At 40.3% G+C, this 25,159-nt stretch overlaps 2 protein-coding genes across 2 annotated transcripts; one reads left to right on the top strand and one right to left on the bottom strand.

Annotated features, from left to right (window-relative positions):
• Window positions 1-1,718: 1,718 nt before the first annotated feature.
• On the bottom strand, window positions 1,719-5,183 carry LOC139667216 (C-type mannose receptor 2-like). The gene is made up of 5 exons (XM_071546649.1): window positions 5,121-5,183; window positions 4,021-4,416; window positions 3,500-3,853; window positions 2,232-2,329; window positions 1,719-2,146 (listed from the first exon to the last, which is right to left on the bottom strand). Exons 1-5 carry the CDS (start codon window positions 5,158-5,160, stop codon window positions 2,003-2,005), a joined length of 1,032 nt encoding a protein of 343 aa, XP_071402750.1. The 5' UTR covers window positions 5,161-5,183; the 3' UTR covers window positions 1,719-2,002.
• A 15,596-nt stretch (window positions 5,184-20,779) lies between these two features.
• Window positions 20,780-24,112, top strand: LOC139667217 (macrophage mannose receptor 1-like). The gene is made up of 5 exons (XM_071546650.1): window positions 20,780-20,887; window positions 21,823-22,215; window positions 22,382-22,735; window positions 23,588-23,682; window positions 23,768-24,112. The coding sequence occupies exons 1-5, from the start codon at window positions 20,848-20,850 to the stop codon at window positions 23,909-23,911; spliced, it is 1,026 nt and encodes a 341-aa protein (XP_071402751.1). The 5' UTR covers window positions 20,780-20,847; the 3' UTR covers window positions 23,912-24,112.
• Window positions 24,113-25,159: the final 1,047 nt, after the last annotated feature.

Genomic DNA, 25,159 nt, shown 5'->3' with positions numbered 1-25,159 from the left:
CTATATTAGAGACAATTTAATTTAATTTTTTTAATGTACAAAAATAAATAAAATGCAAATTTCTCTGCCTTTTAGGCGTAGCCTACCTCTGTTTCCATTCTCACCATATTCATAACCTTGGTCACGGTGCGTAATGACCGTTGCCATGACAGGACATATTTTCATCATCATGTTTTTGCTGGAATCACTTCTGTGTCTTCTCTGGATCACCAGTTGGTCTGCTGCGTTTGTTTGATATGTCTCTCATTCAGTATTCATCATGCTTATGAATTGTGTTTGTGTGTGTTGCCATGGAATTTCTCTTAGGGAGAATAAATTCTTACTAAACCTCATTAACAGCATTTCATTGTTTTAAATCGCACATTTTGCTCTTACAGCTAGATTTATGGTTATTTGGGAATTTATTTATTTAGGAATAAAAAGAAAGCACTTTGGTTCATTGCCAGTGAGTGTCAAACAGCCCACATGATCGTTGTCTAATCCAAGTCGTATAAAGGATAACAGTTGGACAATTTGTATAGCACCTTTCTTATCAGTGCTACAAGTGCTTCACAAAATTAAAATGTAGCATACAGCAAACAGAATAACAAAAAACTGAATAGAAACAGAAACAGAGACGCTTTTTAGGCATTAGGATTTTTTTTTGAAGTGTTCTACCTTCATCAGGTAGACAAGGCTCACTAGAGGCTGGCATAATTTAGATGAATTAAACATTAATCTGAATTTTGTTAAACGTTTTTATGTGGATAAAACATGAGCCTTAGAATAATTTAGATAGCTGTCATCCTGCGCGAGAGGAGCCTCAACGCAACGCTTCACACGTCAGTTCAATATGGCGGTGTGAGGACGGTCCAATTGACAAGTCAGGTTCACTCGCCTCCTCGCATCTTCTCCTCGTTTCCTCCGTGACCTTTGACCGAGGAGTCGAGGAAGAGACGCGAGGCGAGGAGACGAGGAGAAATCGTTACCAAATGGAATGCACCCACTGTATAAGCCTATATTATTTTTTTTTGGAGTGGCCCTTCACTGAATTCCCTGATTTTGAGAATTGCATATTCTCCCCGTAACATGACAGTTTCCTCAGTGCCATTGCCTGCTTCACTTTGTATAATTTCTTTCAATATTTTCAGTGTAATCTCATAAGCAACCTTCTTAGACAAGATAATTTTATGGTCTTCATTGTTAAGTGGAAAGAATTTCATTGTCTTATCTACGATATTTACATTTAGACACGACTACATATATGGATATTTTTGATACACATTACTAATGATGTAAGCAGTGCTGTCTTGAAGGTATAATATATAGGACAGCAACTGAACAAGTCTACAGACTCTGAACTAAAGGCCTTTAGGGACTACAGAGGTCACTGAAGAGCATAGACTTCAATCAATGCTACTGTTATTGGCAAGATCACCATTTGGTTGGTCTTGTATTTGATACAAGCAAACAGCAGATGGCACTCATCCATTCTGATTCACACATTACTCATCTTTTGTACATATTCTGCTCAAATTCAGCTTGTTCTTAGTTTTCTAGTGATGTGTCGTCTTTTTATCATGTTCCCCTTTAACAAAGGGGAAAGTGGGAATTTCAATAGTCCAATATATTCCTTGTTTGTTTGTTCTATTGATTTTGGTTTAAAGAAATGTTAAAGCATCCTCATCAGGAAGCGTAGTGCACTTAACCTCCATCCTGGAATAAATCACTCCCATAACTCTATGTTTATTGTTTTATTTTCAAATTTCACAAACAAACATGAGGCTTGTTACAAAGCGTCAGCTTGTAATTATGGTTTATTCAGGAGATGATTTCATGAAAACTCACAATAACATTGATGATGAAAGACCAAACTCTAGACAGGCTACACATTCAAGGCTATGGCTAAGTATTCATTATTCTGAAAACTACATGGTAAATTCTGTTTAGTAGCAGTAATAGAAAGAACATTCACAGTGGAAATCACACTACACTCAGCAAATCTTAAATTGGGTTAAAAATTTCAGAGTTCACTCTTTTTCTGCGGCTTCTTTTTCTCTTTCTTCTCAGGACTTTTTTCCTCCTTGTGGAAGACTTTTCCATCAGGTTGCTGTCGCCACTTCAGGACCACTCCAGTCACCCCTTGGTCCTTCAGTCTGTCCTGGAGCTGCAGGACACATACAGTAACTATTTTTACACACACTGCTTTTGGAACACCCAACATTCATTAGATCCCATGTGAGAAGATTTGCCTTTTGTAAGATGTCTGCCTTCACAGCAGGGTCATTCAGATCCACAGAGGAGTCCTCCCGCTTTATCTTCAGCTTAAATACCTGCTTCTTTGGGAGTTCTAGGGACAAAGATAGAAGGAGAAGAGAAACAAAATATGAGCTTGCTGTGGGAACAAATACAATGGCATGGTGTTGTGAGTCTTTTAAATGTAAATGCTGACTACAGCATGTACACATTTTGTAAATGAACAGTTAGATGTTCATGGTCAGTATGAAGGTGTAGGACTGGACCATGGAACATCTCTCTCTCTCTCTCTCTCTCTCTCTCTCCCTCTCTCACTCACCACTCTCTCTCTCACTCTCTCTCTCTTTCTCTCTCCCTCTCTCACTCACCACTCTCTCTCTCAGACCATTTTTCTGACCTCGGTGCTGCTGCTTGGCTGGATAAACAGATGGTTTACATCTGGTGTTTAATCTTAACAGTTTTTTAATTTGTTAGTAGAAGTTACAGTTACATTTGATATTATTTATATACATGTTTTGGTATTTTTTAAGTATATTTGTACTTTGGATTCTATGATGATACTACTCCTAATCTAGTAATATTTGTAGTTTACAGCTGAAAATGGTTTCCTTTCTTAAAACATGTTTTCAACTGTTTGTCTATCAGTAATGGGTGACATAGATCATAAGAAAGGGCTGTAGAAAAAAAAAAGGTGTTGAATGTAATCACACTATTTTCACGCAGAATTGACTGTTCCACCCAGGGGTATAATCTGTTCAAGCAGAAACTGTTTAGTGAGTGCCAAACAATTATTATTTTTTAATAATAAATAGCTAGATTTTGTTCACTCTGTCATAGACTTCAATGGAACAGGAGCCACAAACTAGTATCCAATGGAATCTATTTTATTCAAAGCTTCAGAATGAGGTATGTTGTATAGGTATAATGTATAATGACTGGTGTTTGAGACAAACTCTTTTTATTTGTTTGAGTGAAAAAAGTCCAGGGCCATTTTTTATTCCCAGTCCGTCCCTGACTGGAGGTACAGTATGGGATGTTGATTTCTGTGGATACAGAGCAGGCCAGGTCAAAAGAGAAATCACAAGTAAAAAAAATTCTGTGTGGAGGTTGAAGTCGCCTAAAAGAGTTAGAGGTGTCCCATCTTAAGAAACTCTGCTGTCAGTGGTTCAACTAAAGGTTCCTGGGTTATATGAATAACAAATAAAGCTATTTTGATGCAATTCAGTATTCCATCTTCTCAACCAAAGTACAGCAAACCACTCACCAGGGAAGCTGTAGCAGACAAAGGGAATTCTGTAATGACAAGATATTGCTCTCCATTTGACTGAGTTCCATCGTATTACAACAGCACACATCTCATTGGTCATGCCGTGATAAGCTGTGTTGTCCCAGTAAGTGAAGGAGGAGTCGCTCCCATCAGACCAGCGACTCGGAGGCTCTCTGTTCAAGCCAATCCAGGCCCAATCTCCCTGTGGCACCAACTTCTGGATCTCCTGGTTCTCAGTCTGGTTCCTCACACTGGCCAAGTCTATGTAGTTCTCCCTGCAGTACCTCTGAGCACTGGACCAATTCATTCGATCATTCACAACAACAAATTCAGGATCCGTCATTGTTGTTCCTACAATTAGATTTTGGCAAAGAAAATGATTGATGAGTCTTTTGGAAAGGAACCCAGACCTACCATCAAACTAAAAGAAATGCCCCAGTTCAGATCTGAGCTTGATTTAAGCTAGACTTCATAATTATCTTCATGGGAGCAGAAATTGTGCTTTACTATGTTCTTACCATTATAACAGATGAATAGATAATTTGTGTTGCAATCATCATCCCACCATCCCCCATTGTCTCCAGTGTTCACACAGAACTGACGACCCTTATTATTATCAGGTTGACTACTACTGCTCGTCTCCCAGTTCCTGTAGTCAGCCCCACCCTCTGGGTAGTAAGATGCATCTGAAAAAGACCACCTCCAATGAATTACATCGCGCAGGCCAATCCAGACGAACTGAGAAAAGTCTGAAGATGAAACTGTGTTAATGAGTTGGTTCATTTCTTCCATATTGTCTATGGTGGCCAGGTCTGTGTATTTCTCTCTGCAGTAGCTCTGGGCTTCGGTCCAGGTCTTTGGTTCAGCAACATAGTGGTACAGACGAGGAAGGCATGTGGAGAAGGTGTGCCACCCTGTGAGGACAAAGTCTGTATGAGTGCTGTGAGGCTGTAGAGCTAGGTTTGCATCCACACTCTAAAGTCTGTGTCAACACACATGGCCACTTGTTATTTACATCTTTTAACATGTAATACCAAAGCAATGAGCTGGGTAAAAGGTAGAACTGGTTGTGTGAAAGGGTCTGACCAGGTGATCTCAGTAATGCGACCCTGGAATAGACTTTTTATTAGGCATTCAAAAACTTGTTGTAGTCTGAAAACTATTCCAAGCTTACTCAGAGGGATACAATTGCAAGGTTAGCTAGTTAACTGTAAGCCTGTGTACTCAGATGTGTGTGTATAGAGCTCAAACCTGGGTGAGCTAAATGTAATTCAGTTTCAAGTATCATTCAGCAACAATATTATAGCCTACTTACTATGCCTGTTCATTATTATATTGATAACTGGAGAACTTGCTTTCCTGTATGATTTCACTGCAACAGTAGATCTATACACTCAGATGATTCAAATCCTTGAATCATGAGGCCCCATGATGCAGCACAGACATGTGTGGCCCCTAACGAGCGCTTAAACTGTTTATGTCTGGGGCCGGCTCTGCAAATCACTACTGTACATAGAATTGTGTATTGTATTACAATAACACTATACAAAGTTGTGTACAATATTATATCAGTATTGTTCAGTAATATGCACCATTTGACCTTAAAGATTTCACTGACCTGAGAGAAAGAAGATACCCAACACGACCTTTTCCTTCATGATGCTGGATGAGTGAACAGTTCCTCTGCACTCAGTGTGCTGTTGTACACCACTTTAAAGCATCTTCTAGCTGTATTAATGCTGCCAATAGGCAAATCAAGGGATATTTTTACACCAGCTTCTCTCCTCTGCTACTGATAGATAACAAAGATCATGTCTATGGCATTCCATTGCACGCTTTATGCAAAAAACACAGTAATGGTTGACTTTGTGAATATGCTTTTGTTCTGATGTGACGTTTTCCAGAGCCACACCTTTGTCATGAGCAGTGACACATTCATTTGGAATGAATCTTCCATCCATCTGAAACATGAGTTACTGTGTTAGTGTATAGAAAATGTTATCTTATCCATAAAACTTCATAAGTTGACTTTCCCAAGTAGAGGTTGTGTGATGATTGTGTTTTGAGATCCAACACCAAGAGGACAATGGAGTCATCTCACATAAGCTTATCAATCATCAGTCAGTAGCTCAGAGAATAAGCTTTTACACAGTTCAAGATGAACTGTTACACAGACTCCTGGGGATTGTGGGTCAAATCCTTAAAGGATAAGTTGGGCGATTTTGGACCTATATTTGAGTCTTACATACAGTGCCATGAAAAAGTGTGTGCACCCCTTGAGTTTTTGCACAATTTGTTGGGCTACAAAATGATTTTAAATTTTTTTTTTTTTTTTTTTTTTTTTTTGTTGTTGTCTGAGATCTATACAATGTTTTCTAATACACTAAGGAGAAAATTCAAATGAATGAAAAATAGTTTGTACAAAAGTAAGTACACCCCTTGTTTCATTAGAGCTAAATTGTGTCACTGACATTTGATCAACATTTCATATATTTTGCTGCTCAGATGTCATATAGATTGTTGCTATATTTGCCATTCGATATTGTAGTTATTCTTCCTTTTTAGCCAACAAAAGCTGATAACAGGTCTCAATGGAATCTCAATGGATTTCAGGGTGTGGGATGGATTCACCTCAGAAAACATGAGTATAGTGTGGAATGTGAGGTTCACTAATGGATGGCATTAGGATCCAGGTCTTCATGTTTCAAAGTCCAATATCTGAGAAAATAAACAGGATCAGGCATAATATTGTTGTCTGCCCCTACGCAGGAATATGAAAACTCAAGAGATGCTCTGGCCTGTTGTCAGCAGACTGTGTGTTGAGAATGCTCAGCATGCAAATGTATTGACGCCTGCATGAAACAGTCGTAATACATATTTGAATAACAAAAAATAGGAGCCAACTGGGAGCTCAAACTGCAAAGTGCCTTCAGCTTTAATACTAATCCACTGAGGCTGGCAGCCTTGTGCCCTAAAGCCCTTTTAATTGGAGGGTTTTCTGGTCTGATGTGAGATTTTCAGGTGGCTAAACCTCTTCTGAATGGACATATCTCTTTGTGCAAAGCCTTTAAAGGATCTTTTATACACAATAATCATTTGGGGATGATGGTGTTGCAAAGTGTTAGTGAATTGGACGCAATCTCGATTAGCACGGCCCTGCGTACAAACAACTGTTATGTGGTCAAATTACTGAGATTTACATATAATATACTTTGACCAGCACTATCAGGCAGCTTGGTGCACAGTTAATGAATCACACACAGTCAACAAAGAGGTGTTTCTCAGTGGGTTTATTACTTTATGTACAGGCATGTCTGTCCCCGAGGCGGAGACTGTCCGAGAAATACAATGGAGTAGAAAACGTCTAAGGTGCAAAAACAAACACTGCTGCATGAGCAGAGTCATCTTTTGGATTTCACTCTGAAGTTTTGATTCCTCATTTCCTGTGGAGAAGATTTCCCACCAGTGACCATACTGACACCAGAATTTAATTTGGGCAAATAGAGTGAATCTACAGATGGGACGTTCTTCTCTGTTGCAGCCCCACTTGCAGCATGCTCAATAGTATAAAATGGTAAGTTAAAAAAAGGTTGCCATTTCTGTATGTCGTGATACTAAAACCAGCAACACTTATTTTCTTTCAATAACAATGTGAATGCTATGCTTGTGTTCTCCTCAACCGCTCTCACTGTATGAACAGTTTTTAAATAAATTTCTTAAAAAGACAAATGTAAATAGGAACAGGCTGATTTGAGCAGTGGGGCGGTTTATGTGCCGTTCCTCAGCTCCCGTTCCTGTGAAACAAACACAGAGAGACACAGTTTGCATGTTGCGTGATACCTTGCATCTGTCTAAGATGCATATCAGTTTGTTTTTCATATTCTATATATATCATATTGGGTGGGTGCATGAGGGCCTTGTCTGCACATATGAGGAAAAATGCAAATATGTATTTTGTGTTGCTATTCAATGACATTAAATTTAGACCATTTCCATGCCAAAAAAACAATCCAGTATTCAGCATTTCCCACAAATATTTTTTTTGTCAGGGTGGAAAAGCCTCTGAAAGAACATTTAGACCATGGGACACTAAACTATCCACTGAAACCCAGGATAATAATAATAGTAATAATAATAATAATAATTAAACATACATGTGTAGAATTTGATCAAAATGTTGTTTTAGAATCAATTCAGGGCTTTTTATAAACAACCAGTGAGACATTAATCAATTCTACAATAAATACTAGAGGTGCACCGATACCAATGTTTTTAGAACCGATACTGAGAAGTTTATGAAGTAGATCAGTCAATACGAGTGCCGATCTCAATCTCAGTTACCTTTCATTGACTTACTATGAAACAACTGCAGGAACAACAGCTTCATTTGACCAAAATATACTTTGAAGATTATGTAACAAAAGAAAACGATTACAAAACAGAAAATGAGCAGATTGTTCTTTTTCACAAATGTTGACATTTCAGCATTTTCATGTTGGTTTGCCTACCAGTGTCAAAAAAGAATAAATAAATAGTTTGAGGAAGCTGCTTGGCCTCTCCTCCACTCTCAACACTCTGTGTACAGTATGTTCTATTCATATCTATATCCTCTCTGTTGCTGCAATGACTCACAGGAATCATTCAAATTTAATCAAATCTGATGTGAGACCGGTGTACCGCTTATGTTTGTGGAGTCATGCGACCTGAGTTAAGTTAGTGTAAACTGACCAGATATCCTAAACACCACTCATGCTATTTCTCTAGGATTTACACATAAAGGCCCCATTAACTGTAGGCTAAACATGAAAAAGTCCCAACATTTGGGTCAAATTCATTTCTTCCAGCCTGATCTCATGAACTTTTGTGAAATGAGCACAATGTGTTAAAATGCAAAGAGAAATGTGTTTTCCCACCAGGAAAGGGTTCTGTGAAGCAGGCATGACTATAAACTGAAGTAGTATGACATGGAAATATTGCAGTAGAAAGTAAGGGTGTAGTGGTCGGGGTCAGGGACGGACTGGGACAAGAAAATGGCCCTGGACTTTCTGCCCCAGACCGGCCCACATCCAGACTGAAATCAGTCAGGTATTGCCATTGCCATTTTTATCACTTTAATTTGGTAACTTTAAACAATAAGTATTTAAATTAACCAACACCAGGTAACAATGAATTATAATAAACTATAATGTTTTCTTATAACAATAAACTATAAGCAATTAAAAGGTGGAGTAAAGGGGTGGGCATGTAGAGAGGCTCTGAGGCCAGAGTCCTTTACCTCCCTTCAGGACGGGGGAAGGTGTAGAGAGACACTGAGGCCAGAGTCCTTTACCTCCCTTCAGGACGGGGGAAGGTGTAGAGAGACACTGAGGCCAGAGTCCTTTACCTCCCTTCAGGACGGGGGAAGGTGTAGAGAGGCTCTGAGCCTCTTGATGCCGTTCATCTCCAGCAGTGGAAATGCTGCTGGTGCTTGCACTACTGAAAAGGTCGGTCCTTTTTGAGCATTTTGATGCCTCAGCTTCACAGCCTTTATTTCTTTTATCCCTCAATTTCTCTGCCCCACCTTTTCGTTTTTTGGATTTTGTTAAGTTTTTCTCCAAAATACTGCTGTCTGATCGTGCTGATCGGCTCATCTGACGCTCCGTTCGCGAGGGGTGGAGGCATCACTCACTCACCTCTCTCTCTCTCTCTCTCTCTCTCTCTCTCTCACTCTCTCTCTCTCTCTCTCTCTCTCATCAGCTTTATCAGCCACTTTAATGACAAACTCTTATACACAAGGATGGACCAGACTCCATCTTCCATCATCCCTCTATCTCCCTTACCACCGCTCCATGCATCTACACAACAAAGATTGAGGGAAGTGAAGTCAAGAGATGCTCTGGCCTGTTGTCAACAGACTGCGCATGCAAATGTATTGACGCCTGCATGAAACAGTCGTAAACACAACAGAGCATACTGACACCAGAATTTAACAAAGAGGTGTTTCTCAGTGGGTTTATTAATTTATTTACAGGCATGTCTGTCCCCGAGGCGGAGACTGTTTGAGAAATACAATGGAGAAGAAAACATCTAAGGTGCAAAAACAAACACTGCTGCATGAGCAGAGTCATCTTCTGGATTTCACAAGTTGTGATTCCTCATTTCCTGTGGAGAAGATTTCCCACCAGTGACCATACTGACACCAGAATTTAATTTGGGCAAATAGAGTGAATCTACAGATGGGACGTTCTTCTCTGTTGCAGCCCCACTTTGTGATTTAGACTGACAGGTGCATTTTTACATAAAAATCTTAATGCAGCTTTAACACTTAATTTCTCAAATTACATTAGATGTTTGTTCTTCAAGATGTCTCACAGTCATACCAATCCTCCTCCCATTATAATTAACACTCGATTAACATGTTATTACCTCCACCAAGGAGGTTATGTTTTCGGTGTCTTTTGTTTGTTTATCTGTTTGTTTGTCTGTTAGCAGGATTACGGAAAAACTACTGGCCCGATTTTCATGAAACTTTGTGGAAGGGTGTAGCATGGGCCAAGGAAGAACCCAATACATTTTGGAGCGGATCCGGATCCGACTCACGAACAAGCAATAATAGCACGAACCTTGGCGGAGGTCTGCGCTCTCCGAGTGCCCTTCTAGTTTCATGATGTTATTTGGTTGATCCTGAGAACAATCCTCCTTTTTGAAATGTGACCCTTAGTTGATCTTACTGCTTAACAGCACAAAAGGGTGAATTAAAAAAAGACTGCCATTTCTGTATGTAGTGATTCTTATACAAATACCAGCAACACTTATTTTCTTTCAATAACAATGTGAATGCTATGCTTGTGTCCTCCTCAACCTCTCTCACTCTCACACATTTTCTTTAAAAAAAAAAAGAAAGGTAAATGATGATGGCTGGTTTGAGCAGTGGGGCGGTTTATGTGCCGTTCTTCAGCTCCCAATCCTGTGAAACAAACACAGAGAGACACAGTTTGCATGTTGCATGATACCTTGCATCTGTGATGCGTATCAGTTTGTTTTTTATTTTCTATATTTATCGTATTGTGTGGGTGCATGAGGGCCTTACCTGCACATATGAGGAAAAATGCAAATGTGCAAAAATGCAAATATGTATTTTGTCCCAGTGTTATTACATTTAGACCATTTCAATGCCAAAAAAAAGAGATGAAACTCCAGTATTCAGCATTCCCCCTGTCTGTGGCTGGTTTGAGGGAGCTGCTTCGCCTCTCCTCCGCTCTCAACACTGCCAGACAGCTTTGCTTGGCACAGCTGGCCACATCTCTCTGTTTCTCTAGCCTGCTTCCAAACAACTCCTGAAGCAAGCTGCCCCTGTCAGTAAGAGAATCACAGTGTGGTCTGAAGAAGCTCAGTGTGTGTGACCAGTTACATCAGCACCCGCATTGATAACATAGTACCCACGTACGTACATACCCCAATCAAAAGCCCTGGATAAACAGTCAGGTACGGTCCATGTTGCGTGCCCGTTCCACTGCTTTCAAATCAGGCAACGCTGAGGACTGTAAGAAAGCAAGGTATGACCTCCAAAGAAGAGTTAAAGATGCTAAGAAGCAGTACAGACAAAAACTGGAGGGCTACTACTCTGCCTCTGATGCCCGTCGTATGTGACAAGGCCTGCAACATATCACAGACTACAGGAGCAGGAGCTGTGAGGTAGCCACCATCTATGCCTCCCTACCAGACCAGCTTAACATCTTCTATGCTCGCTTCGAAGCTTCTAACACTGAGACACAGAGGACATCCCAAGCTGCTACTGGAACACAGCAGCCAACACTAACAGTCTCCTCTGCTGAAGTATACAAGACCCTGAGGAGAGTTAACCCACGCGAGGCTGGGGGCCCAGACAAAATACCCGGACGGGTCCTTAAGGTGTGTGCATCACAACATCTTCACTGATATCTTCAACCTATCCCTTACCCAGGCCACTGTCCCCACCTGCTTCAAAACAACCGCTATCATTCCAGTCCCAAAGAAAAAGCCAGTGACTTGTCTGAATGACTATAGGCCAGTAGCACTCACTCCAATAATTATGAAGTGTTTTGAGCGGGTAGTCCTAGCCCACATCCAGAACAATATACCGGACACATTAGACCCCCTGCAGTTTGCTTATCGCTCACATAGGTCCACAGAGGATGCTGTTTCCACAGCCATCCACACAGTGTCATGGTGTGATGAGAAGCAGCTATCCATGAACGTGAGCAAGACAGTTTCTACCCCTAGGCCATTAGACTGGTGAACAGCTCCCACCTGGTCTTGGCCTTCCTGAGGACGTGTCCCCGGACTGGCGAGGCCTTCTGGCCGCCCTGCCCGGCCGCACCGTTTCAAGCCAGGAGGGTAAGCTCTAGTCCATTGTTTTTGATTCCAATAGCGAATTAAAAAAATATTGGGTTGTCACATCAAAACATCTTTATTAAAACTATTTTTGGCTTATTTTTTCCAATAGTTTTTCTCATAACATTGGGTGGGTAGTAATGACAAGGCGCAACAAAATGATGTAAAAATATACCCCACCCACCCTCCACCCATCCAGTTGAAGAAGAGACGGAGGGGAAGAAGAAAGGACGGGACGGCGGTGAACGGGCCAGTCGAGGAGGCCGTGGAGTGGAGGTGAAGAGTCAGAGGAGGAGAGAGAATGAGGAGGAGATAGAGGGAGGTCTTCCCCTCTCCTCCTTGGGATTGCAGGGGGGTTGATGTTAGAGCGGAGGAGGGGGAGGAGGAGGATGGCAGAGTGGAGTCCCTGTGCTCGTTAGCCTGCTAGGCTAAGCCAGGCTAGGCCAGGCTGGGCTAGGCTAGGCCAGGCTAGGCTAGCTCGTCAGCGTTGCTGCAGCAGCCATCAGCTGGTCAGGTAGGGGAGAGCGGGGTAAGACGAGCCAGTGGGTAAGTTGAACCACCCCCTGTGTCCTAGCAACGGTAAGCACTATGTGTCATGTGACCAGGCATTTAGGAAGAGACTTCCATTTCAACATGGCTGTGATGGAACCAACAACTAAGTAGTAAGTACATTTATGCTCATAAAACTTTTTTGCAACAAAAAGTAACTTTTTTAGTTTAGTTTTTAATGGCTGTTGTCTCAGTACCAATTTAGCTACATTCAAACATATATACAATAAATGTTGGTCTACTACCAAGGACTAAAACCATATGAATTAATTAGCAAAAGGTTAGCAGTGAACTAGAGTGTAGACTAGTGTGTAGAAAAGGTGGCTATAGGGTAAGTTGATCCAATATCCAAGGGGTAAATTTAGCCAGTTGTTCACCTTGTTGATTTCTGATATTAACAATAGTATCTTAATAAATGTGCAATGTGACTGTGCAATTTAATAATTACTTAAAGTATTAATTCATTAATTTGTTTATTCAGTTTCTTGAACAATATAGAGCATTGTTTCTGAACTCAGTGGCGTCACCGGCATCAGGCTTCCGGGGCTTTAGCCGGGAATTTCATTGGGCCGTGTGCCGGGAGTGAATTTGTTCTAAAAAACAAAATGCCGAGCAATACCGGTGATTGCACCTGGTGCTTAAACAACTGGTTTGGTTCGTTTTATTACCAAAGTTTGCCGGATGGGCAGTATTTGGATCTCCAGGCCAATCACAGTGCATCAACAGAAAACTCCACCCAACCTGGAAGCAGGGCCACCTTAAACAAACGCACAATCAAATGACAGGCACAGACAGTTTAATCTGAGCCGCGGAGCTGACAGGTTGTGTCGAGAAAGTATCAATGAAAAAATGCGTATCCTGCTTGGAGAAAATGTTGAAACAGTGGAACTCTGTACTCAGTATGTGATGTCATGCCATAATCTAAGAACACATCAACTCTGTAATCCCCTGTTTAACTTTGCTTAGTAAGCACATACTTTATCATTATTTCTTTTTTTGTTTTGTTTTGTTTTGTAATGATCACTGTTATAGTTGCTACTGTCCAGAAATATTCTATGTGAAGAATCTATCTATTTAATATGCAGTTTATTTAATTGTGTTTGACTTTATTTCCATCTCATTTATGTTTGAATCTATGCTTTGGCAACATGTGCACATGTACGTCATGCCAATAAAACTCACTGAATTGAATTGAAGTGAAATAAAGCATGACTCAATGTGGACCAAGAATGTGTAAATGTAGACGGACCCTAGGTGGCAGTGTGGTCCCAGGGGAACGGCTTGGTCCAAACTATTTTGGCTTGGGGTAATTGTTACAGTTTACCATTTCCTCAGATAAAGTAAATAACAACTTAAGCATATATGATTAACCAATTTGGTATATAATTCACATTAATGTAGAAACTCATTGAAGATATTGGAAATACAAGATAGAGAATAGAACTAAAACAAAAATGTAAGGAATTTATGAATTTATGATTTGATCCATGTAGAGAGGGGGAGTGAGTGAGAGAACTAAAGAGAGAATGAAGAAAGCAATTCCTGATTCATTTGGGAATGAGGAGTGAGGAGTACATACTGTATATCATATATATTTCAAGTTTTATATATTAATTGATAACTGTGTCTCTGTTCATTTTTTGCAAAAGCTGAAATGAACAAGAGAGAGGAGGAGACAGAGACAAAGAGAGATGAGGGGAGGAGACAAGTGTCAAGAGAAGAATTCAGGAGGCGGGCCTGAGGAGAGAGACAGACAGACTACACTGTTGGCCTGTACAGACTGCTGCTTAAACTGTTTACTATGCTGCTTCATTTACACCCATCTATGTTCATGTCAAATTACACCAGATTGATGCATTTTGCTGTTGAAATTTAAAATAAAGTCTCCCGGGGAGGGATGCCTCCGGACCCCCCTACTATGGTTCTGTGACTTCCTCTGGGCTGAGCCCCGAATGTTCTGAAATCCTAACAACGCCCCTGGATTAAAACTAAATCCTATAGTCCAGATTAAAAGAAATCCTCGATTTTAATTTTTATGAGCACAGAAAAGTGCTGTAAACTTTATGAGAGGTCTCTGATTGGTGGCAGAAACCACTGTTTAGGCTTGGTCATCGTCAAGGTGACAGTTTTGTAACTTTAACGGTGAAGGGCCATCTTTATTCCTGGGAAAGCGAACTAAGCACCTGCTTAGGGCCCCCAAGAGTGCTTGAAATGTTTTTTGTGATATATTATATTATGTCAATGGTAATCATACAAAAAAGCAATATTATGTTAACGGGCTGGCTAGCTAATACTACTGGTTTAATAAATTCCTGTTGCCTCTGTCGGAGCTGGTGTCACGTTCATGCACAATGCGCACTTTTGATGCAGCACAGTCAGTCAGCTAACGTTAGGTTACAGTCCTCTCCCCTGCGTCGATGCAGCAAAAAAGTACTGTCGCAAAAAAGGACGTATCCTTCTGGAGCAAAGAAAAGAAAGAAGAAAAAAACAGAAGATGAGAAAAAACAGAAAGATAAAGGTATGTTTGCATTACAGGTGGGCGTCTGGGCGATATGGTAAAAATATCATATCACGATCTTGTTACAGGTTGCATTTTATGTCATTATTTAAGTATTTATTTCATTTATTTAATATTGTCTGTTTTTTTACATTTGCATGTATTTTTTATATAAGAAGGAAACTTCTAAGTTATTTGATTTTAATTGTAGTTGATTGTTGTTCTGCACTTTTGCACGTTGCAATTTTTTTTAAAACCAAAAGCAATTAAAGTGGTTAACTTGTTTACAGTAAATGCATTGTCTGCTGGTTTATTTTGTTACTTTTCAGTACACCACTGAATATTAAAGTGCAAATTAACACCAGACCACTCTTGTGAGTTTGCTACCTTTGAAGATTAAAAACCATAGAAGGGTAAAAACATGTCAGGCTGACATTGGTATGATGTAAGCAACACAGCTACAACTAATAAAATTGATAATGGGTGTGTTAGATTTACAGTAGGTGTGCGAATGATCAAGCATTGACAATAGTCAGTAGTATTGGCGGCGCCGAGGCGGTGGGGGGCCCCCAAATCAAATTCTGCTTAGGGCCCCATAAAGGCTTGGGCCGGCTCTGCTCCAAAGATTGATGGACCCAAAAAAAGATGCCAGGTGTCCAGCAAATAGGTGACAGGTCCAATAGACCTGCAAACCTACCGAGGCATGTAAAGAGATTGAAAAAAAAAACATGTTATTTTTTTCTTTAATATTAAGCTTCAAGTGCAGCCATCCCATATGTGGTTATTGCTTGAGTTTTGAAATGGCCGGGCATATTTTGATGCAATTATTCATGTGGTTTAAGAAGTGTTAAATAAATATGGCTCTTATCTGGCCCGCAAATTTGTCATGAGTTTTCAATATGGCCCATTCATGGATTGAGTTTGACACCCTTGATGTAACTCAAAGCCCAGTTGGGCTGTGGAGACCTGGTTCCACTACACATACATCCAACTTCTTCTCCCCTCCATCTTCATAAAGCTGATAAGACGGTTGTATTTTTTTTTTTTTAAATCACACCTAGTGCTGCTTTAACAATAGAGCGCTAACGTGAACACAAACTCACACAGAAATTGTTCATCCTCACTTCCTCCCTTAGGCAAGCGTTCACAGGCCTCCTTGTCGGAGAGACAAAAGGAGGAGCTCATGGAGGTGAAGGAGAGCCTGAAGAAGGCCCTGAGCGGAGGGGTCACCCTGGCCTTGGCCTCACCATCCAACCCAAAGCTGGCACCTCGGGCCCCCAGGTCAGCCACCCAACACCATACATGCTGCTGGAATTCACATAGGAACATTAAGTGATCTCATGAAAGATTGTGAAATGAGCACGAACTCTGAAACGTAGACAATGTGTTGTGGACACAAATTATGTGAAGTTTATGTTCCTCCACCACAAATTGGATTAAGTGTCAAAAGCTCAAAGAGGCCATTTTACAGCTAACAGTTAAGTGTAGGCAAGCAAAACAACTTTGGCCAAGGTTAAAGGAATAGTTCACCCAAAAATGAAAATTCTGTCATCATCTACTCACCTTCATGCCAAATGAAACACAGGTGAAATTTGTTAGTCCATATAACACACAGGGAGGCTGCCAGCACAACTTGGTAGCAGCCTTCTCCAAAACAACTGAAGTCAATGGGGACCTGTTCTTTAGAGCTCCAAAACAAAAACAGCCAAACAATCACACTGTGAATAGAAAGACCTATACACCATTACTTGTTGCAAATCAATCAGCTGTAGTTAAGATTTGCACTAAATGATGGTGTAAATATACTGTAGGTCTTTTTGGAACTCTGAAGAACTGGTCCCCACTGACTTCAGTTGTTTTGGAGAAGGCTGCTATGGAGTTGTGCTGCAGCCTCCCTGTGTGTTATATGGACAAACTTCACCTGTGTTTCAACTGGCATGAGGGGGAGGAGATGAGGACAGGATTTTCATTTTTGGGTGAACTATTCCATTAAGGTTAGGGTTAGGGTTAAGGTTGTGGTTTAGGTTAAGGTTAAGGTTGAGGTTAAGATTATGGTTAAGGTTAAGGTTAGGCAAGCAAACCAATTTGGTTAAGGTTAAGGAAAGGTCGTGGTCATGGTTAAATAAGAAAAACTTGAGCTAAAAGTTAGAACTTCACTCATAGTAGAAATCTTCTTGGTATGAATTTGGAAACTGGGGGCCTTTCTCAATCTGCGTTCTTGTCTGTACTTGTGTTCTTGTGTCCTTGTGAAACATCATCAGTTGCAGCCCAAGTACTGTCCCAATACACAAGTTCGCATTTCGCCAAGAACGGTTAAAATTCCCGGAAGTGTTCTTGACACACTCATTTTACCGAGGATGCATCGGTTGGTAACTTGTATGAACTTGTCAACACAAATATCCCAGCATTCATTTCGGCATTCAAGCGAGGAGCGGGAAGCAGCAGAGAGGCCAACAACGGTACGTATTTTTTTTACCATTTTCGTATGCTATTTCATCACTAAATTCACTTCTGAGAATTTTTGAGACGAGAAATCAACTGTGTAGATTTCAAATATTGGCAGTTTTAGGAAAATTGATGGCGAATCGAAAATTTGCTCTGTTTTCGGAGTTGAGAAGCTCCACAAACTGGCTCGCCAGCAGGCTAGCACCTGCGGGGGCAGCTGCAGGGGTATTGATGTGTTCTTGCGCAATACCAGCAAGAACACATCGTCTCAAACTGTCAACAGCGTTCTGTGTGCTTGTGACCTTGCGAGTTCATTCTTCCAAGAACGACTAGCAAGAACGTTCTCCCCAAGAACACAAGTCCGTTCTTTGCATTCTTGGGTTTGAGAAACGGCCTGGGTCTTCTGAATTTAAGTCAAAGGCTTACGCACATCCACCACCCCGACCACTACACCCTTACTTTCTACTGCATTATTTCCATGTCATACTACTTCAGTTTATAGTCGTGCCTGCTTCCCAAAACCCTTTCCTGGTGGGAAAACACATTACTGCACAGGGCACAGACATTGTACTCATTTCACAAAAGTTCATGAGATCAGGCTGGAACAAATGAATATGACCCAAATGTTGGGACTTTTTCATGTCTAGCCTGCAGTTACAGTAATGGGGCCTTTATGTGTAAATCCTAGAGAAATAGCATGAGTGGTGTTTAGGATATGGTCGGTTGACACTAACCCGACCGTACAAACATAAGCGGTACACCGGTCTCACATCAGATTTGATTAAATTTGAATGATTCCTGTGAGTCATTGCAGCAACAGAGAGGATATAGATATGAATAGAACATACTGTATACAGAGTGTTGAGAGTGGAGGAGAGGCCAAGCAGCTTCCTCAAACTATTTATTTATTCTTTTTTGACACTGGTAGGCAAACCAACATGAAAATGCTGAAATGTCAACATTTGTGAAAAAGAACAATCTGCTCATTTTCTGTTTTGTAATCGTTTTCTTTTGTTACATAATCTTCAAAGTATATTTTGATCAAATGAAGCTGTTGTTCCTGCAGTTGTTTCATAGTAAGTCAATGAAAAGTAACTGAGATTGAGATTGGCACTTGTATTGACTGATCTACTTCATAAACTTCTCAGTATCGGTTCTAAAAACATTGGTATCGGTGCACCTCTAGTATTTATTGTAGAATTGATTAATGTCTCACTGGTTGTTTATAAAAAGCCCTGAATTGATTCTAAAACAACATTTTGATCAAATTCTACACATGTATGTTTAATTATTATTATTATTATTACTATTATTATTATCCTGGGTTTCAGTGGATAGTTTAGTGTCCCATGGTCTAAATGTTCTTTCAGAGGCTTTTCCACCCTAACAAAAAAAATATTTGTGGGAAATGCTGAATACTGGATTGTTTTTTTGGCATGGAAATGGTCTAAATTTAATGTCATTGAATAGCAGCACAAAATACATATTTGCATTTTTCCTCATATGTGCAGACAAGGCCCTCATGCACCCACCCAATATGATATATATAGAATATGAAAAACAAACTGATATGCATCTTAGACAGATGCAAGGTATCATGTAACATGCAAACTGTGTCTCTCTGTGTTTGTTTCACAGGAACGGGAGCTGAAGAACGGCACATAAACCGCCCCACTGCTCAAATCAGCCTGTTCCTATTTACATTTGTCTTTTTAAGAAATTTATTTAAAAACTGTTCATACAGTGAGAGCGGTTGAGGAGAACACAAGCATAGCATTCACATTGTTATTGAAAGAAAATAAGTGTTGCTGGTTTTAGTATCACGACATACAGAAATGGCAACCTTTTTTTAACTTACCATTTTATACTATTGAGCATGCTGCAAGTGGGGCTGCAACAGAGAAGAACGTCCCATCTGTAGATTCACTCTATTTGCCCAAATTAAATTCTGGTGTCAGTATGCTCTGCTCATGCAGCAGTGTTTGTTTTTGCACCTTAGACGTTTTCTTCTCCATTGTATTTCTCGGACAGTCTCCGCCTCGGGGACAGACATGCCTGTACATAAAGTAATAAACCCACTGAGAAACACCTCTTTGTTGACTGTGTGTGATTCATTAACTGTGCACCAAGCTGCCTGATAGTGCTGGTCAAAGTATATTATATGTAAATCTCAGTAATTTGACCACATAACAGTTGTTTGTACGCAGGGCCGTGCTAATCGAGATTGCGTCCAATTCACTAACACTTTGCAACACCATCATCCCCAAATGATTATTGTGTATAAAAGATCCTTTAAAGGCTTTGCACAAAGAGATGTGTCCATTCAGAAGAAGTTTAGCCACCTGAAAATCTCACATCAGACCAGAAAACTTTAGCCTCGGTGGATTCATATTGAAGCTGAAGGCACTTTGCAGTTTGAGCTCCCAGTTGGCTCCTATTTTTTGCTATTCAAATATGTATTACGACTGTTTCATGCAGGCGTCAATACATTTGCATGCTGAGCATTCTCAACACACAGTCTGTTGACAACAGGCCAGAGCATCTCTTGAGTTTTCATATTCCTGCATAGGGGCAGACAACAATATTATGCCTGATCCTGTTTATTTTCTCAGATATTGGACTTTGAAACATGAAGACCTGGATCCCCAATGCCATCCATCAGTGAACCTCACATTCCACACTATACTCATGTTTTCTGAGGTGAATCCATCCCACACCCTGAAATCCATTGAGATTCCATTGAGACCTGTTATCAGCTTTTGTTGGCTAAAAAGGAAGAATAACTACAATATTGAATGGCAAATAATGTTCAAAATCTATAGCAACAATCTGAATATGACATCTGAGCAGCAAAAGATATGAAATGTTGATCAAATGTTGTCAGTTACACAATTTAGTTCTAATGAAACAAGGGGTGTATTTACATTTGCACAAACTATTTTTCATTCATTTGAATTTTCTCCTTACTTAGTTTTTCATTTTAAAATCATTTTGTAGCCCAACAAATTGTGCAAAAACTCAAGGGGTGCACACACTTTTTCATGGCACTGTATGTAAGACTCAAATATAGGTCCAAAATCGCCGAACTTATCCTTTAAGGATTTGACCCACAATCCCCAGGAGTCTGTGTAACAGTTCATCTTGAACTGTGTAAAAGCTTATTCTCTGAGCTACTGACTGATGATTGATCAGCTTATGTGAGATGACTCCATTGTCCTCTTGGTGTTGGATCTCAAAACACAATCATCACACAACCTCTACTTGGGAAAGTCAACTTATGAAGTTTTATGGATAAGATAACATTTTCTATACACTAACACAGTAACTCATGTTTCAGCTGGATGGAAGATTCATTCCAAATGAATGTGTCACTGCCCATGACAAAGGTGTGGCTCTTGATTTGCCTATTGGCAGCATTGATACAGGTAGAAGATGCTTTAAAGTGGTGTACAACAGCACACTGAGCACAGAGCGCAGAGGAACTGTTCACTCATCCAGCATCATGAAGGAAAAGGTCGTGTTGGGTATCTTCTTTCTCTCAGGTCAGTGAAATCTTTAAGGTCAAATGGTGCATATTACTGAACAATACTGATATAATATTGTACACAACTTTGTATTGTGTTATTGTAATACAATACACAATTCTATGTACAGTAGTGATTTGCAGAGCCGGCCCCAGACATAAACAGTTTAAGCGCTCGTTAGGGGCCACACATGTCTGTGCTGCATCATGGGGCCTCATAATTCAAGGATTTGAATCATCTGAGTGTATAGATCTACTGTTGCAGTTAAATCATACAGGAAAGCAAGTTCTCCAGTTATCAATATAATAATGAACAGGCATAGTAAGTAGGCTATAATATTGTTGCTGAATGATACTTATGAAACTGAATTACATTTAGCTCACCCAGGTTTGAGCTCTATACACACACATCCGAGTACACAGGCTTACAGTTAACTAGCTAACCTTGCAATTGTATCCCTCTGAGTAAGCTTGGAATAGTTTTCAGACTATAACAAGTTTTTGAATGCCAAATAAAACGTCTATTCCAGGGTTGCATTACTGAGATCACCTGGTTAGACCCTTTCACACCACCAGTTCTACCTTTTACCCAGCTCATTGCTTTGGTATGAAAGGGGCTGTACAGTTTCATTCCATATGTGATGACTGCTGTAAGCAAGGGAATTTGTTTATCCGGTCAGCTGCGAGTGTATAATTTTTATTGTTATAGGGCCACAAATTTCTTGTTTAGGGCCACCAAAACCCTGGGGCCGGCCCTGGTGATTTGCTTATTCTTGTCACCATACTTTCTGAGAGAAAGTACCATGATGCCAGTTTGAGCAATTCAAGCACATTACCTGACATGTTAAAAGATGTAAATAACAAGTGGCCATGTATGTTGACACAGACTTTAGAGTGTGGATGCAAACCTAGCTCTACAGCCTCACAGCACTCATACAGACTTTGTCCTCACAGGGTGGCACACCTTCTCCACATGCCTTCCTCGTCAGTACCACTATGTTGCTGAACCAAAGACCTGGACCGAAGCCCAGAGCTACTGCAGAGAGAAATACATAGACCTGGCCACCATAGACAATATGGAAGAAATGAACCAACTCATTAACACAGTTCAACCTTTCAATGATGATTTCCTGTTCTGGATTGGCCTGCGCGATGTAATTGATTGGAGGTGGTCTTTTTCAGATGGGGCTTACTACCCAAAAGGGGCGGCTGACTACAGGAACTGGAAAACGGTCTGGAATCAACCTAATAATTATAGGGGTCATGAGCTTTGTGCGGTCATTGGAGACAGTGGGAAATGGCATGATTACAATTGCAACATAACTTATCCATTCATCTGTTATAATGGTAAGAACATAGTAAAGCATATTTTCTGCTCCCATGAGGATGGTTATGAGGTCTAGCTTAAATCAAGCCCAAATCTGAACTGAGGCATTTCTTTTAGTTTGATGGTAGGTCTGGGTTCCTTTCCAAAAGACTCATCAATTATTTCTTTGCCAAAATCTAATTGTAGGAAGAACAACGACGGATCCTGAATTTGTTGTTGTGAATGATCGAATGAATTGGTCCAGTGCTCAGAGGTACTGCAGGGAGAACTACATAGACTTGGCCAGTGTGAGGAACCAGACTGAGAACCAGGAGATCCAGAAGTTGGTGCCACAGGGAGATCAGGCCTGGATTGGCTTGTACAGAGAGCCTCTGAGTCGCTGGTCTGATGGGAGCAACTCCTCCTTCACTTACTGGGACAACACAGCTTATCATGGCATGACCAATGATATGTGTGCTACTGCAAAAAAAAGGAACTCATTCAAATGGAGAGCAATACCTTGTGATTACAAACGTAAATTTGTCTGCTACAGCTTCCCTGGTGAGTGGTTTGCTGTACTTTGGTTGAGAAGATAGAATACTGAATTGCATCAAAATAGCTTTATTTGTTATCCATATAACCAGGAACCTTTAGTTGAACCACTGACAGCAGAGTTTCTTAAGATGGGACACCTCTAACTCTTTTAGGTGACTTCAACCTCCACACAGAATTTCTTTTACTTGTGATTTCTCTTTTGATCTGGCCTGCTCTGTATCCACAGAAATCCACATCCCATACTGTACCTCCAGTCAGGGACGGACTGGGAATAAAAAATGGCCATGGACTTTTTTCACTCAAACTGGCCCACCTACTCAGTGATACGCCACCAGTCATAGACTCCATGCCACTCTCTGTGTGAACACCTATACAGTATTGCAAGGGATTGCATATAATTTAATAAGAAAATAAAAGCGTTTGCCTCAAACACCAGTCATTATACCTATACAACATACCTCATTCTGAAGCTTTGAATAAAATAGATTCCATTGGATACCAGTTTGTGGCTCCTGTTCCATTGAAGTCTATGAGAGAGTGAACAAAATCTAGCCATTCCCTAAAAAATAAAATAGTTCAGCCTGATGAGAGAGAGAGAGAGAGAGAGAGAGAGAGAGAGAGAGAGAGAGAGAGAGAGAAAGAGAGAGAGAGAGAGAGAGAGAGAGAGAGAGAGATGTTCCATGGTCCAGTTCTACACCTTCATACTGACCACGAACATCTAACTGTTCATGTACAAAATGTGTACATGCTGTAGACGGCATCTACATTTAAAAGACTCACAACACCATGCCATTGTATTTGTTCCCATGGCAAGCTCATATTTTGTTTCTCTTCTCCTTCTATCTTTGTCTCTATAAGTCCCAAAGAAGCAGGTATTTAAGCTGAAGATAAAGCGGGAGGACTCCTCTGTGGATCTGAATGACCCTGCTGTGAAGGCAGACATCTTACAAAAGGCAAGTCTTCTCACATGGGATCTAATGAATGTTGGGTGTTCCAAAAGCAGTGTGTGTAAAAATAGTTACTGTATGTGTCCTGCAGCTCCAGGACAGACTGAAGGACCAAGGGGTGACTGGAGTGGTCCTGAAGTGGCGACAGCAACCTGATGGAAAAGTCTTCCACAAGGAGGAAAAAAGTCCTGAGAAGAAAGAGAAAAAGAAGCCGCAGAAAAAGAGTGAACTCTGAAATTTTTAACCCAATTTAAGATTTGCTGAGTGTAGTGTGATTTCCACTGTGAATGTTCTTTCTATTACTGCTACTAAACAGAATTTACCATGTAGTTTTCAGAATAATGAATACTTAGCCAGCCTTGAATGTGTAGCCTGTCTAGAGTTTGGTCTTTCATCATCAATGTTATTGTGAGTTTTCATGAAATCATCTCCTGAATAAACCATAATTACAAGCTGACGCTTTGTAACAAGCTTCATGTTTGTTTGTGAAATTTGAAAATAAAACAATAAACATAGAGTTATGGGAGTGATTTATTCCAGGATGCAGGTTAAGTGCACTACGCTTCCTGATGAGGATGCTTTAACATTTCTTTAAACCAAAATCAATAGAACAAACAAACAAGGAATATATTGGACTATTGAAATTCCCACTTTCCCCTTTGTTAAAGGGGAACATGATAAAAAGACGACACATCACTAGAAAACTAAGCACACAATTAACATGAGCAGAATATGTACAAAAGATGAGTAATGTGTGAATCAGAACGGATGAGTGCCATCTGCTGTTTGCTTGTATCAAATACAAGACCAACCAAATGGTGATCTTGCCAATAACAGCAGCATTGATTGAAGTCTATGCTCTTCAGTGACCTCTGTAGTCCCTAAAGGTCTTTAGTTCAGAGTCTGTAGACTTGTTCAGTTGCTGTCCAATATATATTATACCTTCAAGACAGCACTGCTTACATCATTAGTGCAGTCAAACCAAAAAACTCAGTAAACGGCAATACAAACTGTGTGTAAATGTGAATATCATAGATAAGACAATGAAATTCTTTCCAGTTAACAATGAACACCATAAAATTATTACACTGAAAACATTGAAAAAATGATACAATGTGAAGCAGGCAATGGCTTTGAGGAAATTTTGTTTATGGAATTTGCAAATCTCAAATTCAGCGAATTCAGTGAAGGGCCAAAAAAAAAAAATGCTGTGTATTTTGGTATTAGTGTATGTCATATTTACACATTTACATACAACAAACCAAATCTTTATGGAGACATGATTCCACCGCTGGCTATGCCTAATATAGGCTAAAATATCGACTACATCTTTCCTCCATGACGACGACCTTTTGTCTCCAGGGGAACGAGTCCACTTTGACCTCTGACCCAGAGAGTGTGGGGAGGAGGAAGGGGGGCGCACTGTTATTACTAATAAATAAATACAAGAACAGGTAATGTCCTTGAGCAGATTCCAATCTGC

Source organism: Centroberyx affinis, unplaced genomic scaffold, assembly GCF_046629955.1.
Source record: "Centroberyx affinis isolate AG114_WGS23_722 - 3 ecotype Tasmania unplaced genomic scaffold, CSIRO-AGI_Caff_v1 ptg005371l_1, whole genome shotgun sequence".
Taxonomy (NCBI): domain Eukaryota; kingdom Metazoa; phylum Chordata; class Actinopteri; order Beryciformes; family Berycidae; genus Centroberyx; species Centroberyx affinis.
Note: the sequence above shows the minus strand (reverse complement) of the source record. Positions and strands in the feature narration are given on the sequence as shown.